This window comes from Schistocerca nitens, chromosome 12, assembly GCF_023898315.1.
Source record: "Schistocerca nitens isolate TAMUIC-IGC-003100 chromosome 12, iqSchNite1.1, whole genome shotgun sequence".
Taxonomy (NCBI): domain Eukaryota; kingdom Metazoa; phylum Arthropoda; class Insecta; order Orthoptera; family Acrididae; genus Schistocerca; species Schistocerca nitens.
In genome coordinates this window covers 120778800-120795835 of record NC_064625.1, presented here as the reverse complement: position 1 = coordinate 120795835, position 17036 = coordinate 120778800, and the positions used below count along the sequence as shown (strand labels likewise).

Sequence of the window (17036 nt, the reverse complement as noted above, 5' to 3'; positions counted from 1 at the left end):
CCCATGCACCCAATTTTTGAGCCCTCCCCACTGTATGCAAGTGTCTCACAATGGTAGATGATCATAGTTCATCAGATATGCTGGTTCTTAAATGCACTGATGAGTATCATTGTGGATTAATGTGTATAAACAATCTTCATCTAACCATGAAGGTCTTCCTGAACATGGAGAGACACTAACATCATAACGATCCTGCTTAAAATGAAAAAAAATGAAAAAAAAATTTTCTTGCCATGCTCTGTCCAATGATATTATTCTCATACACAGTGCAAATGTTTCTGACTGCCTCGGCTGCTGTCATTCCTCCATTGAACTCAAACAGATGAATATGCCAAAAATGTTCCGATTTCTCTACTTGTTACTCCATTTTCTAGCATCTATAGGTCCACTCACAGTCTCCAAATGACAAAATGATAGTATATGATTCAAAAAGGAACAGTGAACTGCAAATAAAAAATGACAATTGATAAATAAATCCATAGCAGTTGGAAATGCAACATGCAAAACTCAAACTATGATAATGATGATAGCTGAAGAAATAAATTAAATTTTGTGCCACAGCTGGGACATGAACCCAGATTGCATTGCTTACTACATGGGTGTGCTAGCCATTGCACCATCATAGCAGTATAGGTAACTCAGCTACACAGACCAACCTAGTCCAGTGCCCTCCCTAACACAAACTTTAATTCACATCTTCAGCTTAATTTCCCCCTCCTAAATTGTCACTATTTCTGAGGCTCTCCGTCATTGTCATAGATAAAGTGAAGATTCATACATCTCAAAGAAAATTTAATTATATCAGATCTACAAGACAAAAACGTTAAGAACTTATGCACCAATCTAATAGTATTGGGCCTGATATCACAATACTAATAACAACAACAATAATACTAATATGAATAAAAATGATGATATTTATATACCGTACCTGTAATAGTTTTAAAGCCTTGACCATTTTCATTTCTTTTCTGTATTCATATCAATAAAATTATATCAAAAATGTAATAGAACACATACAAGAAGAAGAAAATAGAAAACAGCACATTAGATCCAGAATGAAATTTTCACTTTGCAACAGAGTGCATGCTGATATGAAACTTCCTGGCAAATTAAAACTGTGTGCCAGACTGAGACTCAAACTCAAGAAGTTTGGAAGGTAGGAGACCAGGAAATGGTGGAAGTCAAGCTGTAAGAATGAGCTGTGAGTCATGCTTGGATAGCTCAGATGGTGCAGCACTTTCCTTCGGAAGACTAATGTTGCGAATTCGACTCTCAGTTTGGCATATAGCTTTAATCTTCCAGGGAGGCAGCATATAGATGTTGTGATGGAAATATCTTCAAATAAAAGTTTACAACGAGTAATTTACTGGAACTGGATACATACCTAAAACAGTACAGCAGATAACAAGAGTTCAGAAACATCTAACAAGGATAGGCCAAGACATTGGGATCACGGATTTACTTCAAACTTTGTACATCTTCAGTAGGCCATTAAAACAACATAATGTGCACGTGGTAAGGTTCATTATTCTGACAGTCCTGAGAAAATTAGAAGAAAAGTTTTTCACGTCTGTTATGAAACTGATGTATCTATGCATAGATGCAGGACATTAAGAGTTCATAGTGGTCAAGAGGTTAGTGTTCAGCTTCATAAGAAGAACATGTATGAGGTGACAGTTTGATTCCCACTTAAACATTCATTTTAGTAATACAATGAACATTCTGTGGTATTCAAAAATGTACATCTACACTATTCATTCTTGCTGCATTAGCAATGTCTCAATAATGTGTAGGTTAACTGCCAAAGGGAGTCAGCCTCTGTGTCTGAAGTACAAATTAGTTCTGGGTAACTTACTACAGAGCATGTTTTAGGGATTTCACAAATCATGAGAGGCACACATTTTCAGAAAAATCTCTATGCATTTCTTCATTTACTTGTCAATAGTTATAAATATGTTTGTTCTAATAATTAAATTTAATTAAAAATAGTAAGTAGTCAAATAACATGAAATTCAATACAACTTCAAGCCAATACATGTGGTTTCCTTAATTATATTACCCTCAAATGTCACAAATTAAATATTATGACCAGTGATGAAAAAAATATAGATTAAAAATTAAGTCTGAGTGAAAGTCAAATTGTTGCCTCATATGGGTTTGTCTTAGAAAGCTCGAACGCGATCCACTTATCCATGAACTCCAATGTTCCACACTGATACATTAGCTACACAACAGATGTGTAAGACTTATTTTGCGATTTTCTCGGAATTGCCTCAGTAATGCACCTTACTGCTTGTACATTATGTTGTTTTAATGCCCTACTAAAGATGTATAAAGTTTGAAGTAAATCTGTGATCCCAACATCATGGGCTTCCCCTAAGTTATTTTAAATAATAACTCTTTTAAAATTCAACTAAATGAAGTCTATGGACTTGCTTTACATCATCTGACAATCCGTTAAAGAAATGTCTTTCTGCAGCAAATGGGCAGCAGTCGATATGATCAAATCTAGTTTGTTCACTGTAATGATATCTGTATGTTCGTTATGCAATTTACTAAATTCTCTTTTACAAACATAATTCTGGTAAGATCCTGTACCAAGTACATACTTAGCAAATTGTCCTTTACGTAACAGTCCCTATGGATCGATGTTTACTCAGATTAACAGTACTTCCGAGTACACTAACCACATAGACTGCAGGTATCCCAACACAAATCTGAATCCCGTGTTCCAGACTGGAGTAGATCAATCCACAGCAGATGCCTTTTTAAGTTGCTGGTCTGAAAGAGAGTCTAATAAGTATTCAGGATGTTGCAAAATGTCACATACTCTTACAGGAGGTAGAATTGGTCAAAACTAGAATAAAAGTTCCCAAAAAGAAATTTTCACTCTGCTGTGGAGTGTGTGTTACTAATATGAAATTATGTAGTAGATTAAAACTATTTTAGAAGAAAAGTTCCTATAATGAATCCCCTGAAGCCAATACCTGTTGAGATACATGCCAATCTATCCTCTCATTCCCACCTGTGTGTTACATAGAAGCAGACTCTATAGCCAGTGCTGTGTGGTTACCACATCTTCTTCACAGTGAATCATGCACTCTTTCAAATACACTTGGATACGTTTGGTTTACATCACATACATTGACCATACACCTCTGTAATGACAGCACAATGTCAAATGGCTGGACATACATCAATGTTTTTAAATATTGCCATAATCAGACGCCCAACACATCACATTCCATTGAACGGGGAGGCCACATTATGAGATGTCCTTGAAAAATCCATCACTCCTGAAACATTGCAGTGAGATATTGTCGCACAGTCCGTGGGAAATGTGATAGTACCCCATCATGCATAAACCATAGTCATTGTCTTTCTTCAAGAGCAACATTTTCCAATAGCGCTGGTAATTTATCACACAGAAATCACTGATACACAGCACCTATTAATCTGTTTGGTACAGCATATGGTCATAAGAGTCTGTCAGCGACAATTCCTACTGGTAAATGACTGCTTGAGAATTTGCCTCTGCCCACATGTGCATACTTTGGTTTACTATGCCACCTCTTGTGACAACCTACATCACCAAACTTCACATTGCTTGTCTCAGGTAAAATGGCTCATACCTCAACAGGTATTGGTTTCCAGAAGTATCACTACAGGAACTTTTCTTCTAGCTTTGACCAATACTACCTGTTGTATAAACATGTGACATGTTTTTTAAACACCATTTGTGTTGCAGCTCTCAGTAATAATTTTCGTTGATATAGCTCACGTTTGTGTTGTAATGCTGTGACTTCCCAGCAACTAGATGACCTGTATTACATCAAATAGTTATAAAAGCTATAAAAAGTATTGGTATTCATGTCTGCCACAATATAATCTACATGTAGTTACTCACCCACTTTCAGGGGTATCCCATCTACATTTGCACTTTTCTTCACCCATTTCATGAGCCATTCAAATATTCCTATATCACAGTGAACTGTTATGTCCATATTCTCCAAGTTCTGACCTGAATTCAAAAAGAGATGCTACTCAATATGACATACCTGTAGCAATAATTCAAAACAGTAATAAAAAGAAGATAATGGTTGGTACCTCTTGCCAACTCTGCAAAATACTCCATTTTGGAAATGAGAAGATTCTGGGAACATTTAAAATCCTTTTTCATTTTGTTTGCTTCATCACAGACATGAATTTCCACTTCAGACCTTCAAGACAAATTTGTAACTTCAACTCAAGCATTTTATATTTTTATTAGAACTACATAAATTAAAAATAAATTAAGTGATAAACATGATATTTACTTATAATAAAAGGGTGCAGTGTCTTTTGATTCAACATTATAGGTGATGAAGAGAAATATTAGTTCTGTACTTTAAAAAAATGTTGAAAGCAGTAGGTATCTCGATTCTACAACGAAACTAAGCTTTGTACTTTAAACATTTCAGGATTGACAGTTCATATTATGACTGTTTTAGCTAGCTCCACAGATGATGAAGAGATTGAAGAAATGTATTATGAGATAAAAGGAACTACGAGGGCTGTTTTTTAAGTAAGGGCCGTTTTTATTTTTAAAAAAAGATACAAATACTTTTGTAAAAAAGCTTTTATTTTCTGATTCTACACACTTTTACCTATTTTTCTACATAGTTGCCTTGTTTATTTAAGCACTTGCCATACCGTACAACTAAGTTTTTAATTCCCTCTTCAAAGAATTCAGCCGCCTGCTCCGACAGCCAAGAGTTCACGGCCACTTTCACTTCATCGTCGTCATTGAAGCGCTGCCCACCAAGATGGTGTTTCAGGTAGCGGAAAAAGTGAAAATCGCTAGCAGCATGGTCAGGGCTGTATGGAGCATGGTCCAAAGCTTCCCAGCCAAAAGAATCAATCAAATCCCGAGTCTTTTGAGAGGTGTGAGGCCTAGCGTTATCGTGCAGGAGCAAAACTCCTTTTGTCAGCATGCCACACCTTTTGTTTTGAATTGCTCTGCGGAGCTTCTTTAGAGTTGCACAGTAGGCATCTGAGTTGATTGTCGTTCCTCATGGCATAAAGTCCACTAGCAAAACACCGCGCCGGTCCCAGAACACAGTTGCCATAATCTTGCGCTTTGACAGCGTCTGTTTGGCTTTGACCTTGACGGGTGAGGTTGTGTGTCGCCATTCCATTGATTGTCGCTTGCTTTCGGGAGTGATATGGGATACCCATGTTTCATCTCCAGTGACAATTTGACTCAACATGTCATCCCCTTCTTCCTCGTAATGAATCAAAAAGTCCAATGAAGTGGAAACTCTCTTCCCTTTGTGGTCCTCTGTGAGGAGTCTGGGTACCCACCGAGAACACAGTTTCTTAAAGTTTAGGTTTTCAGACACAATTTTGTACAAAACTGATCTTGAAACTTGTGGAAATTCCAAAGAAAGAGTGGAAATTGTAAATCTTCTGTCCTCACGAATCTTTGTTTCGACTGCAGCCACCAAATCATCAGTGGTCACAGAGGGCCGGTCTGAGCGTTCTTCATCATGGACGTTTTGATGGCCATTTTTAAACTCTCTAACCCATTGATGCACTTTACCTTCACTCATTGCATTCAAGCCATAAACTTCTGTTAACTGACGATGAATTTCTGCAGCTGATAGGCTTCTCGCGGTCAAAAAACGTATCACCGACCGTATCTCACACGTGGTGGGCGATTCAATAATCGTAAACATTATAAAGTAGCACAGCGATGCGTACACATCAGCTACAGAGCAGCAACTTACATCAGTGTGAACGGGAAGGATGTCGGCAAGGGGCGCGGTGGCTTGTTGCGGCGTCCGCACGAACTACGGGACTATACGCGCGAATGGCCCTTACTTAAAAAACAACCCTCATATTTAGATAGTTAAGGGAGATGAAAATTTAATAGTCATAGGGGACTGGAATTCGATAGTAGGAAAAGGACGAGAAGGAAAAGTAGTAAGTGATCAAATGTCCTTAGACAGGTTTGTCAAGTGGATAAAATGAAGAACACGAGCAGCTGCTCCTGGTTCATCCAATAAAATTTCATCCAGAGTATGTGGCCAAGATCAAGGCACAGTGTATTAAAATTCGGAGAAGACGTTAAAATGTGGCATACCGTCAGCAATTGCCCACATGGGCAGAACGGTGCCGGCGCAGCCGTCAGCAGATGGCGGTGGCTGAACCGGCAGTGTCCAATCCATAACCGGGCCAAAACAACCTCCTCCCACCGAGAATGGCGTGAAGAGGTCGTCCAAGCTTTGGGGAGAGGTTTCAAGGCCCGAAGCTTGTTTTCAGTAAGTGTAGACCAATCGGGATGCCACAGTGATAAAACGCGCTGGCAAATGACCCTGCTAAAATCAGATGAAGGCACACAACAAGGAGCTGTCGATGGCTGGAGGACCGCAGCCTTGGCCACGGCATCTGCAGCTTCGTTCTCAGGGATACCGCCATGGCCAGGAACCCACATGAAGGTAACCGGAGAACAGTCGTCCATCAGCTGCTGAAGAGAGCGTTGGATCCGGTGCACAAAAGGGTGAACCGGATACGGATCACTGAGGCTCTGGATGGCACTCAGGGAATCAGAGCAGATGACATAAGGTCGGTGGCAGCGGATGTAAAGAACAGCCTGATAGATGGCAAATAGCTCAGCTGTGAAGACCGAACAATGGCCATGGAGCTGGTATTTGAAACTGTGTGCCCCGACAATAAAAGAACACCCGACATTGTCATTGGTCTTAGAGCCATGTGTATAAATGAAGATCGTATTAACAAACTTTGAACAAAGTTCGACAAACCATGAGCGGTATACCGAAGCTGGGGTAACCTCCTTTGGGAGCGAGCTGAGGTCAAGGTGAACGCGAACCTGAGCCTGGAGCCAAGGTGGTGTTTGCCTTTTGCCCACTTGAAAGGTTGCAGGGAGTGGAAAATCAAGTCACTGAAGGAGGCAACGAAAGTGAACTCCAAGAGGTAGCAGGGCAGATACATACAACCCGTATTGACGGTCGAGAGATTTGTCAAAAAAGGAATGATAAGACAGGTGGTCGGGCATTGATAATAGCTGACAGGCATACCGACAAAGCAGTATATCACGCTGGTAGGTTAGTGGCAATTCACCGGCTTCAGCATGAAGACTCTCGAAGGGACTAGTATAGAATGCTCCGATCGCAAGGCATAACCCCCGATGTTGTATAGAGTTGAGGCAGCGTAAGATGGACGGCTGTGTAGAGGAGTATACAAAGCTCCCATAATCCAGCTTTGAGTGGACGATCGACTGATATAGGCAAAGTAAGACTGTTCGATCCACTCCCCACGACGTCCTGCTGAGAACACGGAGGACATTTAGGGAACGGGTAATGCGCAGCCAAATATGACACATGTGGAGACCAGCTAAGTTTCCTGTCAAATGTAAGATCTAAAAATTTTGTTGTCTCCACAAATGGGAGAGCAACGGGACCAAGATGTAAGGACTGTGGGAGAAACTCTTTGTAGTGCCAGAAGTTAATACAGACCGTCTTCTTGGCAGAAAAACGGAAGCCATTGGCGACACTCCAGGAGTAAAGACGGTCAAGACAACACTGAAGACAAAGCTCCAGAAAACATGTACGCTGCGCGCTGCAGTAGATGGTAAAATTATCCATGAAAAGGGAACCTGATACATCAGCTGGAAGGCAATCCATTATTGGATTGGTCACTATGGCGAAGAGAGCGACACTCAAAACTGAGTCCTGTGGCACCCCATTCTCCTGGCGAAAGGCATCGGACGGGACAGAACCCACACATACCCTGAACTTTTGATCCATTAAAAATGCACGAATAAAAAGAGGGAGGTGACCGCGAAGGCCCCATGTATGCATGGTGCGGAGAACGCCTGCCCTCCAACAGGTGTCGTAAGCCTTCTCCAAATCAAAGAACACAGCCACTGTCTGGTGCTTCCACAAGAAGTTATTCATAATGAAGGTTGACAAGGTAACCAGATGGTCAACAGCAGAGCGGCGCCTACGAAATTCACATTCCATCACCTTACAGAAGATGCCTGGTAAAATTTGGCACAGAGCATAACTTAATAATCACTAACAATTGGTATAAGAATCATGAAAGAAGGTTGTGCACGACTAACCTTCAATGGACGGATTCCAGCCTCCACCAGGACACTGGTCACCGGACTCATTCTAAAAGCTCCCGTCACTAGGCGAATGCCACAGTGGTGCACTGGGTTGAGTAAACTCAATGCTGAGGATTCTGCCGTACCATAAACCAGACTTCCATACTCAAGGCGGGATTGAACAAGTGCTCTGTAGAGCTGTAGCAGCATAGAGCGATCTGCACTCCAGTTAGTTTGGCTCAGGCAGCGGATGGTATTGAGGTGCTGCCAGCACTTCCGCTTAAGTTGATGAATCAATTGGGCACCAAAAACCAGTCCTGATAATCGATATGCCTCCACTACAGTGAGTGGATCATCGTTAAGCTAAAGTTCTGGTTCTGGATGAACGGTGCGACGCCGACAGAAATGCAGCTGAAAACTGGAAGCCGTGGGCCAGAGCCTATGACTGCACCTTGTGAATGGCTCCCTGCAGCTGCCACTCAGCAACACCTGTACTGGAAGAGCAGTACGAAATGCAGAAGTCATCTGCATACAGAGAAGATGCGACGGACGGTCCTACAACTGCTGCTAGACCGTTAATAGCCACTAAAAATAGAGAGACAGTCAATACGGAGCCCTGCGGAACACCATTCTCCTGAATATGGGGGGGAACTATGGGAGGCACCGACTTGGATAAGGAAAGTATGAAGCGACAGGAAGTTTTGGATAAAAATTGGGAGCGGGCACCAGAGACCCCATTCATACAATGTGGCAAGGAGATGATGTCACCAGATCGTGTTGTATGCTTTACGTAAGTCAAAAAAGACGTCTGGAAAAGGCTGTTCGGATGGCAGACTCAAGAGACAGAAGATTATCCGTGGTACAGTGACCATGACAGAAGCTGCCCTGTCATGGAGCGAGTAGCCATGATACTCCAGGACAAAACCCAACCGCTGACACACCATATGTTCCAGCACCTTACAAACAATGTTTTTAAGGCTGATGGGTCGGTAGCTATCCACATCAAGTACATTTTGACCAGGTTTGAGCACCGGAATGAGGGTGCATTCCCACCACTACATAGCCACTACAATGGAAAGACGCCATTGCACCAGATCCGGTTGAAGATGATGAGGAGATGGCGCTTGTAGTCAGACAAGAGATGTTTAATCATCTGACTGTGGATCTGATCCAGCCCAGGACCTGTGTCGGGGTAATGTGCAAGGGTACTGAGGAGCTTCCATGTACCTCTCCCAAGACTCCTGTTTCTGTCGTTTTATAAGCTGGTGAACGCGGGCACGAAGCCGGCTAAAGACTATTAGGTGCTCTAGGAAAGGGTGCCACTTATATCACTGTAGAGCTCATCAACATTCTTTAATTGCCTCAGTGATTTCCAGCGACCACCAAGGGACTGTCTTTTGCCGGGGGCACCCTTAAGAACTCGAGATGGCATTTTCCGCCGCAGAAATGATCATTGTAGTAATCTGCTCAACGACAACATTGATGGCACCATGTGTGGGAGATTTAGCGGTGACAACAGAGGTGAAGGCTTCCCAGTCTGCCTTGTTTAAAGCCCATCTGGGTAGGCTTCTGTGGGCATGATGCCTGGGGAGTAACAGGAAGATGGGGAAGTGGTCACTTCAACACAGGTCGTCATGTGCTTTCCAGTGGATAGATGGGAGAAGGCCAGGACTGCAAAGCAAGAGATCAATGGCCAAATATGTGCTATGTGCCACACTGAGATGTGTGGGGGCACCTGTATTTAAGAGGCAGAAGTCGAGCTGTGACAGTAAATTTTCGACCTCTCTATCTCGGCCAGTAAGCAAGTCACCACCCCACAAGGGGTTATGCGCATTAAAATCTCCCAAAAATAGGAAAGGTTTAGGGACAAACAAAAAACTTCATATGGAGATATGCCCTATTGCAAATGGTTTCCGAGATAGAACATATGTAATAATACTTTGTTACTTATTTTCTGTGCTATTCAAGCATCGTTATTGTCCACAATGTACGGTAGTGTAGAGGAAGCTGAGACAAACAGTTTGATACAGGACACTTGTATTCCATCAGGTCGGGAAACTACTACAAATTGGGCTACAAAGAGCACCTAAGCTACAGCGCATGAGCGTTGCGTCGCATCAGATTTTTCAGTATCCTTACATTGTATTTTCACAAACTGTAAGTCCTAGAGAATCATGAATAGGTCCTTTTTTGTAGGAAACTGAATGTAGTTTAAATTTGTACTGTGACATGTTTTTGCTGGAGGGTGCGGCTTTCAAGTGATTTCAGAAATCATACAAAAGTGGTATTACATGTGTTCTATCTTGGAAAACATTCGCAGTAGGGCATATGTTCATATGAAGTTTTTTTGTTCAGAATCACTTATATATCACCCCTCAAATCCTGTACTTTTCTTCCTGACTCACCCTGTATATAGTACAGGTAGGCTGAGACCCATTTTAGTAAATATATATTTGTATTGACTTTCCTACAAATATGACACACATTTTCTTTTCAAGACAGGTGTTCATCCATAATTATAACCAAAAATCTGTGATTATGTGTACAGCTATATGCCAATGGAGAGGTAAGTTTATATTAGATTATAGGTAAGCAGTAATCACATTGCCGTCCGCCCCTCGTGGTCTCGCGGTAGCGTTCTCGCTTCCCGAGCACGTGGTCCCAGGTTCGATTCCCGGCGGGGTCAGGAATTTTTCCTGCCTCGAGATGACTGGGTGTTTTTGTGTCGTCTTCATCATCATCATTCATTCCCATTACAGTCGAAGGAAGGCAACGGCAAACCACCTCCATTAGGACCTTGCCTAGTAAGGCGGTGCGGGTCTCCCGCATCGTTCCCCTACGCTCTGTAAAGAAGCATGGGACTTCATTTCCATTTCCAATCACATTGCCACTGTCTTCTCTTGATTTACAAGTAACTTACTTGCAGTTAGGTTAAGTTGACAGAATATTGTAACTGATCTCACTGCTTTTGGCACTTATTTGCATATCACTGCCCCAGGTGACAAGGATGTGTCATCTGCATAGCTTATGACCTCAAATTTTGGGTTCCAATAAGATCATTAACATACACAATGAAAGTGTAAAAGAAAACCGAGCGTTACCTGTAGGGTTACTATTAGATAATTGAGAATCAGTCCTCACAGAGATTGTAATAAAATACACTGAGGTGACAAAACTCATGAGATAGTGATATGAACATATACAGATGGCGGTAGTATCGCATACACGAGATATAAAAGGGGCCGTGAATTGATGGAGCTGTCATTTGTACTCAGATGATTCATGTGTCAAGGTTTCCAATGTGATTATGGTTGTACGACTGGAATTAACAGACTCTGAATGCAGAATGGTAATTGGGATTACATGCATGGGACATTCCATTTTGGGAATTGTTCGGGAGTTCAGCATTCTGAGTCCATAGTGTCAACAGTCTACTGAGAATACTAAATTTATGTTATTACCTCTCACCACAGACAACGCAATGGCCGACAGTCTTCACTTAACGGCAGAGAGAAGCAGCTTTTGTGTAGAATTGTCAGTGCTAACAGTTAGGCAACACTGTGTGAAATAACTGTAGAAATCAATGTTGGACATATGATGAATGTATTCATTAGGACAATGTGGTAAAATCTAGTGTTAATGGGCTATGGCAGCAGACGAAAGATGCAGGTGCCTTTGCTAACAGCATGACATCAACTGCAGCACCTCTCCTGAGCTCGTGACCATATCAGTTGGACCTTAGATGACTGGAAAACCATGGTCTGGTCAGATGAGTCCAGTTGGTAAGAGCTGATGGTAGGGTTCAAGTATGGCACAGACTCCATGAAGCCATTGACCCCAGTTGTCAACAAGGCACTGTACAAATTGGTGGTAACTCCATAATGGTGTAGGCTGTGTTTACATGGAATGGACTGGGTCTGTTGCAACAGAACCAATCACTGGCTGGAAATAGTTATGTTCAGCTACTTGGAGACAATTTCCAACCATTAATGGACTTCATGTTTCCAAACAGTGATGGAATTTTTATGGATGACAAGAGCCATATCATCAGCCCACAGTTGTTTGTGTTGGTTTCAAGAACATTCTGGACAATGTGAGTGAGCGATTTGGCCATTCAGATCGTCCAACATTAATCCTATCAAACATTTATGGGATATAATTGAGAGGTCATTTCATGCACAAAATCCTGCACCGGCAACACTTTTGCTATTATGGACAGCTATAAATGCAGCATGGCTCATTATTTCTGCAGGGGTCTTCCAACAGGTTGTCGAATCAATGCCACGTCAAGTTGCTGCACCATTTTGGGCAAAAGGGGGTCTGAAATGACATCAGAAGCTATCCCTTGACTTTTGTCAACTGACTGTGTAACTCCCCTCTCCACCAATGGAATGAGAGACTCACAGTGATAAACTTGAGAGGCTATCGGGTGTAAGAGGCATACTGGTTGCTTTCCTCCTGTGCTTTGAAAGAATATGAAATAAGAGCTTAACTGGTAAGTTAACATATTTCACACAATTTCAAAATGTAAGGCAGCTTGTGAAGTATCTGTCCAGGTGTAGAATCTTCCCAAATTTCTTAAGTGAGGCATCTAGTATCACAACTGGACAAGTCACAAAATTTACAAAAGTGAGAAAGTTATCAATTCAAAGTAGAAGGATACAACTACCAGGTAGTACAAGAACATGTTTCAAAATCAGTCACACCTTTATGTTACAGAGCAATTAATTCTTGGTCATGTGATAGAATGGGGCAAGTCTTGCAGGCAGTGAATTTATAACCAGCCATGTCAAGGAACAAGCAACAATCTTCATGTCACAACATTTTTTGCGTAACCCTGTGCTGTTAAATTATGCAACAATGTGATTGTATCAGTAGGCAAAATCATTCTTTATATTGTACATGCTTTGAATTCACAATATTTATTTGAACACTGACAACACCAATCTTTTATACTAATTTCCGCATTTGCAGACTTCTTACCGTGATCACACAGTGATCACAGCCATTACTCTTCTTGTCTCTAAAACAGAAGACATAAAAAATCCACTGCAGAAACAGTTTGACCCAACATGTAGAGATCTTCTGTCATTGCAGTGTTCTAAAACTATAATATTAATTAGTTAAACAGCTTACACTGGTAATGGGAGTTCCATTACAATCTTCGCAGTCTGCATCAGTGGTTCACATGGAATGCCTGTTATTGTAATCTTGTTGAGAGCAAGTTGGAGACTTAGAACAACAATATCACTCAGTATATGTGAACAGTGGCTATCATAATAATGATTCTACTAATATATTTGATAATTTGCAGATCATTTTCTTTTTATTATTTTCAACATTTAAGTGAACTGCAAACTTTTACTGGGAGAAATATCAGTTTATTTGTTGTTGTTCTCCATATGTTATTATCCAATTTATGCTGAAATGCTTTTTTTATTGCTACAAAGAAAAATTTGACTGTCACTTTATTTTCATTTTTTTTCACAAAACTTTTGAATTTAAAAAGGGAACAGTTTTGAAAAAAGAGTAAAATCATACAAAACTTCAACAAAACCATCCAATCAAAACATAAATTAACAAAAAAATTTGTTCACTTTTAAACAAATTTCACAAAACACCAGAACTTATATATTAAACTCTTACGAACTTAATTATGAAAGAAAAATATTTGTGTCCATCATTGTTTTTTCTCGAGATTTTTCATTCATATTGAAAAATATGCCTTTGGCTGATTTTGATGCTAGATGCCTCAAATGAATTTTGTCCCCCTCCAAACATTTTTCCCAATTTTATTCCTTACTTTTGTGTTAGTTTATTGATGATTATGATGAAAAGGATATTTGGAATTTAACATCTGTGCCTTGAGGGCCTGAAATAGTATGAAGACTGTACCAAAAGTTAAGCAAATGTGCCATAGTTAATTTATTAATTGGTGTAGACTGTTTGCACTACACATACAGTTGAAATGATTTTTTCTCTATATAGATATTTCAGAATCTTGCTTTCCTCTGCTGTTGAGTAATGTAAGCATTGTTTGAATAATGCATATACAGAGCTATGAATATTTTTCATTTGACCACGAGATATCAGCATTAGGCTGATGATGTGACATAACTGCGCAAAATAGTGAATTCTCAAAAACAGCTAGACTAAATAAAACAACCTTTCACAACACTAGGCGTAGAGATGTGTAATGGATATGTCTCAGCAGGTGACCATACAATATTTTTCAATTTTTGTAGGAAGAGGGCCAAATGGCAAATGAAACTTATCTTCAAATACATGCCCCATATGTGGAAGTATACCTCAAATGTAAGGATATCTTCTTTTACAATATTATGAAATGGAAAGTTGTAACTCATCATATAGTGGAGATGCTGAGTCACAGATAGGCACAAAAGAAAGACTGTCACAAACAAAGCTTTCGGCCAGTAAAGCCTTCATCAACATTAGATGACAGACAGACAGACAGACAGACACACACACACACACACACACACACACACACACACACACACACAAATGCAACTCTCACACATGGCTGCAGTCTCAGGCAACTGAAACCACACTGCCTTTAGGAATATTATTTGTGAACATTTTCTTGATAACAAACAGAGTGGGTTGAGGAGAGCAGACAAAAAAAAAAAAAAAAAAAAAAAAAAAAAAAAAAAAAAAAAAAAAAAAAAAAAGCTGTCAAGCACACAGCCCTCTCAAGCAAAGGAATGGTGCAAAGTGACGTGTTTTGTGTTTTGTACCTAGCAACTCCAAATTTGTAATTATACAGCAACCCAGTTTTTTTAGGTGTATTTTAGGTATTTCCTACAGTGTATCAGAAACTGTTTGATTACTCAGTCATTCTTTGTGATCTCAAGAAGAAGGAAAATCTTCAGGGATGTAGCACAAGTCAATTTAAAGAAGGATAGCTCAAAAACTTTATCATTATACTGTATTAACTATCATTATATTGCTTAATGTAATACATGATCATACTAGCTAAGTTTAACCAAGTAAATCAGGAAGAAAGTTACTACTTTGAAAAACACTGTTCAGTTTCTATCTCAAAAGTAAAGTAGAAAGGCTTTTCTTTTCCCACTCCCTCCTCTCTGCCCCTCACATCCTCCCAATGCTGCGCCTGGTAGCCTAGTCCTACCGCCAGCCACCACCCAGCACCTACACACACTGCCAGACAGTGCTGACTTCTCCCCCCTCCCCCTAATCTGTACTCCACCATCCCTCCTCCTTCCCCGTCCTACTCTGAATTGCTGCTTTCCTTTAGTGTGACAGTTGCAGTACGGCCAAAGACAGCAGTTGTGTGCATGCAGTGTGTTTCCTTATGTTAATGTGTGTATGTATGTGTGAGTATGTGTGTGTGTGTTGTGGGGGGGGGGGGGTGGTACCTGTCATCTTTAGGTCTTAAAAATCTTTTTGTTGTGAAATGTGTTCATTTTATATCACTCATAGATGCTTGTTACTTCACAAAAACACAGTACACAACAGCACATCTGTTTACATAAGCTGGACATATTCTAAACAGTAAAAATCCACCTTAAATGGTGTATAAGGTGCACATGGCCATTTGCAGAAGGTGCTTTACATTTTTAAATATTTTAGTTATGACAAAAGTTTTATAATGTGCTGATTTTTATCCACATGACAACTTGGCATGAGGTCCAATTTAAAATGAACATGTTTCACAACAACCAGACCTAAAGATGCAGCCAAGTCTGTCAAAACTGGTTGTCTTAAATAAAGAAATATTTATCCGATCTGGGCTATCAGTATTCTCAAAATGAGAAAATTCAATCAATGTGTAAAAGTCTTTTCATTCTGCCTGTCTGTAACTCAATGTGTCTTCTTTTATGAGGAGCAGTATATCCTTTTCATAATATTGTTAATTGCCATGACTTCTCTTCTTCATTTATATGGATGACTTTGTTGAATATATGAGCCTACAAAACATCATGATGCCAACATGTTGCTCAGAGGATGCAGCCCAAAAATCTCACAGTCAGAAGCAAGAAGGCCTATAAAAATACTTTCAGAGTGGTTCACCAAAAACAATTTCATTGTAAGTACCTTTGATTTATTTCAATTATCTAGACAAATGTATATTCATGCAATACTAAAAAATGATCCTTTAGAAAACAAATGCAACAAAATTTTGGGTCTGTGGATTCATCAGGATTTAAAATGGGTCACACATGCAAATAACTTGTTAAAGAAATGTACATTTGTGTATTATGATCTAAGAATATTAAAATCTACAATTAGCAAAACAACATTACTGCAGACACACCATGCATAACTCACTGCACCAGTATGAGAGCATTTTATGGGGACACTCAGTTCAGTTGTTAGAATGCAAAATCGAGCTCTAAGAATAATTTGTGGCCTTAAAAAGATGGATCCCAGTACATTTCACTTTACCGAGCTTAGGGCTCTGATTGTTCCATGCTTATTCATTTATGAAATTATGTTCATCACCAGAAAATACATCTTCAAAACCTCTTGAAAAACAAACTATTACTGAAGGGAAATGTATACAACTACTGCACCAGAGTGCAATAAAATATACATCAAACATATACCAGGACAGTGTCCTATCAAATGGGAATACTTAACACTGATGACATGCTACGCAATAAGATACCAGAGGAAATAAACATTGCTATGTATTCAATACCTAAAATGAAACTAAAGACAGTTCTAGTAAAACACTGTTTCCCCTCTGTAAACGAATTTCCGAATATTTACTCTAAAATAAATTTTACTTAAAAAATTAGATTGTAACAATAAGTACCTAATTTTAATTTGCCTACTATTTTGCTGATACTGTATACATATTTTGACATGTCTTTAAACAGTTACAGATAAACTAAGACTATAAGAATATCTACTCTCCTTCCAATAAAGATAACGA

The 17036-nt window shown here is 39.9% G+C and overlaps 1 protein-coding gene across 1 annotated transcript in view; it reads right to left on the bottom strand.

Annotated features, from left to right (window-relative positions):
* The window catches only part of LOC126214946 (SANT and BTB domain regulator of class switch recombination-like), a 119407-nt gene that overhangs the window by 91833 nt on the left and 10538 nt on the right, over positions 1-17036 (bottom strand). Inside the window, exons 2-3 of the mRNA XM_049941583.1 lie at positions 4111-4223; positions 3911-4024 (exon numbers count right to left, since the gene is read on the bottom strand). Coding sequence (XP_049797540.1) covers positions 3911-4024; positions 4111-4223 — 227 coding nt within the window. The remainder of the gene's footprint in view (positions 1-3910; positions 4025-4110; positions 4224-17036) is intronic.